Source organism: Capsicum annuum, chromosome 10, assembly GCF_002878395.1.
Source record: "Capsicum annuum cultivar UCD-10X-F1 chromosome 10, UCD10Xv1.1, whole genome shotgun sequence".
In the NCBI taxonomy this organism is placed as follows: Eukaryota; Viridiplantae; Streptophyta; class Magnoliopsida; order Solanales; family Solanaceae; genus Capsicum; species Capsicum annuum.
In genome coordinates, this window is record NC_061120.1 from 186182346 (window position 1) to 186189105 (window position 6760).

Below are 6760 nucleotides of genomic sequence, written 5' to 3' on the forward strand. Positions count from 1 at the left end.
TTGGAAAGAAGACTGGAAGGGCTTTAATTTGATATATAGTGAGCCACATAACTTTTAATATCCAAGGAGAAATGGTCGTTGGAAGTTGACCCATGCAAAATCATCAACTAAAAGTCAATTGATAGGAAACTGCTCAACTTAACTTTTGAGCTAGGAGATTTTTACGATGTATATTCATCTCCAAGGATGTTCCCACACTAAGTAAATGTTATTCACTCTTACATCTAAATAGAAATCATTGGGTTTGGGTGTATAAACGTAGGAAAGATGGTTCAACGTTAGCCCGAAAGTGCAGGGTGTTATAATCATAGAGTCCTGAAGCTATAAGAATGACATATTGTTGTTGCCTGCTAGCTTGCAAACAACAAGTCCTTACCAAAAAAGGAAGAATAAGTTAAGAAACAAATTTTTCATAATATCTTGGTACAAAGAGGGAGCAAATAAGACAATGGTTAATTATATTTGGTATCAAGGAAAATGATCTATATGTTCAGCTAACATTTGATTGAATATCTTTTTTAAAACGAGATCGGAAGAAATTTGTCTCACTGAGATACATCCAAGTTGACCAGGCTTTGGATAAATATTGGCATACTAGCATCTTTAAATGGCGCAATACAAGTAGAGACAGATTTTGAAAAGGATATTCAACATAAATCATTCAATGATTACCAAAGTTTGATCAATCATATATAGTTCGGGGATTACACTCCCTTTTTGTGATTGACAATTGGTGATTTGACACCAATTCATCACTATTCATTAAAATATTAAGTTTCAACAGCATATTCCAAACTCTCAGCAGTAGAGGTGGATCAATAAAATTTACCCAGGAAAATGAATGAAACGAAATAACAAAAGCATTTTTGGTAGAAGCTATTGCCGAATAATGAATGGGCTTAGAGCAAATGCCCATTCCACTCTCACAAAAGTAGCTGCATCCTGGTATCATAACCGAATTCACTAGACAAGTAATAACCATATCAAAATTAGCAGATACACTGCAGAATCCTTCAAGAAAATCCACAATTTAAGTGATCAAACATAAGGTGCTAGACAAGTTTCACAACCCGAAAAGAAATAAAAACCCTGAAAATATCTGAATAGCATATGTTGTGCAACATTAGTAATAGAATTTAAAGGCATGTGCTTGTTTCCCGGGAAGTGGTTGTTTTAGCATTTATCAGAACACATGGTCAGACCAGGATAAAAAAAAATTGTACAACTCAAAGCCATTGTGCATCAATTTTATTGCAACTACCGCTCTTGACTAATAGATGGAAAGGACCTTTCTCGCATGTTTGAAGCTACTATGGTATTTGGATACTATAAAAATTCTGGTCACATGGTGCTACTGCTATTGACTTGATCAGATTACTTTGGAGAGTACCTCTCCATAAGCTTAGCCAGTTCAAGGTCAAATTTCCTCTCAAGTTCAACCTCCTCTTCCCAGTATCTGCGTCTCAATGCCACAATCCTATCTTCATGAGTTCGCATCAGAGTCTCCCTCGCTTCCACAAACTCTTCCATTTCCCTATCCTGGAGTTTGATAAAGTTCGTAACTTTCACAGCCCTGAAACTAAAATGATAAATGAAATATAAGGAAAATCTGGATCCGTAGAAAATCACCAAAGAATCAATTTTATAGATTAAATATGTCAGGAGACGTAATATAAGGTCTGAGATTTCCCTTGCAACACACAGAAAGATCACAATATAATAAAGCTGAAGTTTTGTTCGGCTGACTTTTGTTCTGTTATTAGGAGAAATACCAGAAGAAATGATAGTTTTGTTTCTTTGCAAAACAAATGTGAGCTTTTTGGGTTAGGGAGATCATTAGGTTAAATGATAGATCAAAACCAACTAGGAACTAAAAGCAAGGTTTTCGAATAATTAAAGATATTCTGAAGAAAAAGAACTCAAGGAATTCCAAGATCAAAAAATCTAGATGCAAAATTGTATTGGGGGCCAAGAAAGACTGCTTTTGCTCTCTGTGCCCCTAGTGGAATAACTAATTTCATGCTGTGCAAACTAAATAGATATAAGAGAAAAGACATCTTTTTCTCCTAAATTTGTCCTCCAAATTCACTTTATCACTTAAACTTAACTTCCATTTATTTACCTCTTAACAACTTTAAAGTGAATTTTTTTCACCCCTAAAAAGATTATACCACTCAGTGAAGTACACACGCCCACGTCATTGTCAAATCAGTGCCATGTCATTTTCACGTAAAAAATTATAATTTTTTTAAAAAAGTAATCTCACACACATATTCTTTTTATATTTTTTTTTAAACAAAAAAAATATAATTACTATTATATATATTAATAAAGTGTGTGTATATATATATATATATATATATATATATATATATATAATAAAAAGAAAAAAGAAAATCGCTTTCTTCTTCACACAACCCCCCCCCCCCCCCCCCCCCCTCTTCCCCCCCTTCCCCCCCCCCCCCCCCTCCCCCCCCCTCCCCCCCCCCCCCCCTCCTCCCTCTTCTCCCCGCACCCATTTTTTTTTCTTGTCAGATCATGCCCCCACCACCCACCCACCCCGCCCCCTCTCTTTTTCCCCTTCTAACTTTCACCCGTGCCAAGAAAAATGCCTCTCCCTTCAATTTTTTTATTTTTCCTATTAACATCATTAGAGAACAACCATGAACACACTGATTTAAAAAATTTTCACATTATTTCAACCTTCACTTCAAAATACTTACAAATTCAGTTTATTATTATTATGCAAATAAAAAAAAATTAAAATGAAGATTTTTTTTTGCAAAAATTAGATAAATTTTACTAAAATTTTGCTTTGTTTTCATCTTTGTGTTTGTTGGTAAAGTTTTTTTGAAATATATATTAAAGAACAATTTAAAGGTTGAAGAATCTCTTGAAGAAAAGGTGTAAGATGATGATGATGATGGTGGGTGGAGTGGGGTGGGGAGGGGGTGATGGGAACGGGTATAAAGAAGAAGATGAAGTTCTTTCTTATTTTATATATATATATATATATATATATATAATAAGAATAAGAATAAAGTGGGTCCTTTTTCAAAAAATAATTCAATTGGTTTTTTTTTTTTTGGCCACGTCAGCTATAAGGGAGGAAAAAATTCACTTTAAAGTTGTTAAGAGGATAAATAAACAGAAGTTAAGTATAAGTGCTAAAATGAGTTTGGAGAACAAGTTCGGAGGAGGAAAAGATGTCTTCTCTAGATATAATGAAATTTCTTATAACACAGATCAGGGGATTATCGAGAAATAATTTGTCTGATTTAATTTCAGATGAAATAAAGCAAAGGAAAAATATCTACCAAACTACCAGTACCAAAATGAAGCCTTCAAAAGAACATTTTACCTGGCTCGATGATCCTCAACCGAGGAAGTATTTGCCTTAGATTGTTGGACCATCTCACGCTGCTCCTGTTGTATCCTTTCAAACTTGTCCTCCTGAGCAGTCCTTGCATCATAAATCATGTTGATTTGTTCCTTGAAAAACTGTTCTTGAGACTCCATCTACAGAAAGTTTATCCAAATGAATCAGAGGAGAGGGCTGGGGACTGCTTGCCCCAGATAAAAGAACAGAAAAACAAAATCCAAATGCAGAGGCAAAGAAAAAAGTTGAATGTCAAGCAAGACAAAGTTGTCCTAGTGTCAATCAAAAGCAATTTTAGAACATCATATGTGAAACATGCAGCTACTGAGAGACACAAGACACAGTTTAGTCAATCATTCATAAGCACCGCTAAACAGAATTTAATATCAGAAATTACGCTACGGAGTTAATAATCAAAGAATATACCATCATTTAAATACATAAACAGGTCAGTAACTGCAGGATTTTTTAAGGTGGTCAGTTACTGCAGCATTAACCTATGTTGCTCGGCTTCTCCAAAAAGACACTACTTTTGGAGATCCAACATACACCTCCACTTTTTGGAGAGTCCAGATAACATTAGCATTAATTCATTAGCATCTCAAGGTTTCAGAATTTGATCAGATGGTGCAAGTCTATATCTGTAATTTTTTGCATACCTCTTCCTTTGTCTGTTCATGGTGCATCTTTGTTTTCAATCTGACAATCGTGTTCTCTTCCAGTGTCTGACGGTGTTTTGCACTCACCAGACTGAGAGAATCTTCAAGAGCTTTAGCCTGCATTCGGTGTTTAGCAGCTTTGTTCTTGAACCATATCAGTTGTTGATTATCTTCCCTCATCTGCTTTGCTGGATTCCAGACAGTTTCTTTATATGACCTCAGCTCAAACTTCAACCTCGATTTCCCTACAAATCACACAAGAAATAAAAGTTTAATTGACATATTTGTTAAATACAGGGAAGATTAGTGTTACTCTGAGGCACAACAATTTGTTCAGGGTGAAAATAATCACAAATACCAGTTGAATGTTGGTTGAAGTAATCTATGTCTCTTTTATCTGCCATATAACCATAAAGCAGACGTTTCGCCCCAGGACAAAAGCGAACTGGATGGCGTTCCCACGCATCTCTATCTCTTCCCATTTCAGAAAAATGCTCACTTAGACGTTCAGCCTCAATGTATCCCACTGCAGAGGCCTCAAAAATCAGCAAACTCATGCCACGATGGCCTTGTGGACCATATGAATGTCGAGCCTTGACGGCAGTGTAAGAGCTAAAATACTCAAGCAGCTCCTGATTTCCCATTCCTATCCACTGAGAGAGAGAAAGGTGAGGTATTAGACATCCATCAAATGAAGTGGTAAATAGAAGTATATCAATCAAATAGAATAATAATCAGGTCTACCTTATCATTTTCATCTTTATCAAGCCTTGTGTTCATGATCACAACCATTGGTGGCCACACTATTTCTTTATCTTTAAATTCAATTCCATCCCATCTTCCATACATTTCACTTGGAGGTACGACAGAAGTACCTCTCTGACGTAGCTCTTCCTCCAAAAGTTCAGCAAGTTCTCTGTGTATTTTAACCCTTATTCCTTTTGTTTTTGCGTGGGTCATCAATGATTGCAACCCTGTAAACCATTCAATTGCTCCTGGACCACCCTTGCATGCAGGGCAGTGCCACTGTCGTTCAGAATCATTAATCTCAGTAACAGTCAAACTGTCAAGAGATTCAAAAAGTTGTTTGAACCACCTATTTTTCTTGCGGATCTCATGACTCATTTCAGTCACATCTGAATCAAAGTCATCATACTGAAGGTCATCATCACTTTCATCGAGAAAGTCCAATTCATTATCCTCACTATCATGTTCACTGGCCTTATCATCATCAGCAACCGGGGAACTACCCTTGGGATGAGCTGCGGCAGCTCCAGCAGACCAATCCCAAGCATTCTTTGGAGCAGGACGAACTGCAGCAGGTGATGGGAAACCTCCATCATGCTGCAGCGGCATTGCAAGTTTTTGAGGATCATTAGGTGCAGACCAGTTATATCTAGAACCCCGTCCTGATCCAACATTTTTGCGCATTCCCGATTTGTCAACAACATCTCGACGACCCCAAGCTTTAGTCTTGTGGTTTCCCCAAGCTTTTGTACTGGGATTCTGAGGAGACCATTGTTTCCCAGTGGTGTTTCCACCTCTGTTCTTGGGCTTCCTAGCATACACTTCCCATCCATCATTTTGTTCAGAGTTCAAGCCCATATCTTGAACACCTAGATTTATCTCATCGACTGTTGGTGCTTTCTGCTTTGCTGATGAATTAGAGGGATTCCCAACCCATTTGCTGGAACTCATCTTTGGATGAAGCTGTTATCTGAAGATAAAACTATATGGATGGTGTACTCATGAATCAACACTCAATTACTGTGAAAATAAAACATAGGTAGTACAACGTTTCACCAACATAACATGCATGACTGATAATAAGAACGAGTAGGGAATACATCAAAAATCTACACTTGTGACAGGTTATACATATATATTCTAATTTCACCTAAATCATTTCCGATAAACATAGATACCAACCTATATAAATTAAACTGTAAATAAATAGCAGAGACTATAGGAAGGTTCCTAATTAGCGAATCCGAAAAACAGAATTACTGAAAGATCAAAAGCAACTCCACTTCCTAAACATTCAGCGAAAAGAATAAACAGGAAGGCAATCGAGGGAAACAAAAGAAGGAAAAAGAAATGTACACTTTGATAGCACAAATCCCAAACTGTAAGAAAGAAAATTGAGGTATATTTTGTTAGCGTTTTTGCCTGATTTACTTACCATATTTAGGTTTTACTTTTCTTTAAAAGGAAAATAATTACTTTTAAAGAAAAGTTATCATAATTACTTTTACTTTTTTTGAAAGAAAAAATATAATTCTTTTCCATATTTGATTAACCCCTTCTCATACCATAACAAAATAGCATTCACAATGAAGTCGTTTAAAGAGTTTTGTTTAGCGGAATTTTCTCTCTAATAGTTTTTAAGTTTTCTTTTATATTAGGTTTTTATATGTAGGTCAATTGACCAAACTATATAATAATCATGTTTTTAGTATGTTTTTCTTTTTGTTTTAACTATCACATTTATGATTTGTAATTTTAAACTTCCACATGACACCCTATCGATTTCGAATCTAACACACTTTGATAGCACAAATCGCAAACTGTGAGAAAGAAAATGAGGTACACTTGGAGAGCACTACCCAATGAATCAATGTGTTTGTTCCTTAACATTGTGTTGTAATTTAAGTTTTGTGAGTGAAAGTCCTAAAAAATAAAAAACTGGTCTGAGTGAGTTTCTGAGAAATTGAAAATATTT

At 35.8% G+C, this 6760-nt stretch overlaps 1 protein-coding gene across 1 annotated transcript; it reads right to left on the reverse strand.

The window, feature by feature from the left end:
* Nucleotides 1–982: 982 nt before the first annotated feature.
* LOC107844487 (protein SUPPRESSOR OF GENE SILENCING 3-like) lies at nt 983–6157 on the reverse strand. Its single transcript, XM_047398640.1, has 5 exons — nt 4783–6157; nt 4397–4691; nt 4039–4283; nt 3362–3519; nt 983–1579 (listed from the first exon to the last, which is right to left on the reverse strand). The coding sequence occupies exons 1-5, from the start codon at nt 5734–5736 to the stop codon at nt 1375–1377; spliced, it is 1857 nt and encodes a 618-aa protein (XP_047254596.1). The 5' UTR covers nt 5737–6157; the 3' UTR covers nt 983–1374.
* Between the last annotated feature and the right edge of the window lie 603 nt (nt 6158–6760).

Coding starts and splice junctions, on each gene's coding strand:
- LOC107844487 (XM_047398640.1), bottom strand. CDS start 5,736: ATGAGTTCCAGCAAATGGGTTGGGAATCCCTCTAATTCATCAGCAAAG. Junction 4,692..4,782: donor ATAAAGATGAAAATGATAAG/GTAGACCTGATT, acceptor TCTCTCTCTCAG/TGGATAGGAATGGGAAATCA. Junction 1,580..3,361: donor GTTGAGGATCATCGAGCCAG/GTAAAATGTTCT, acceptor TTATCATTTTAG/TTTCAGGGCTGTGAAAGTTA.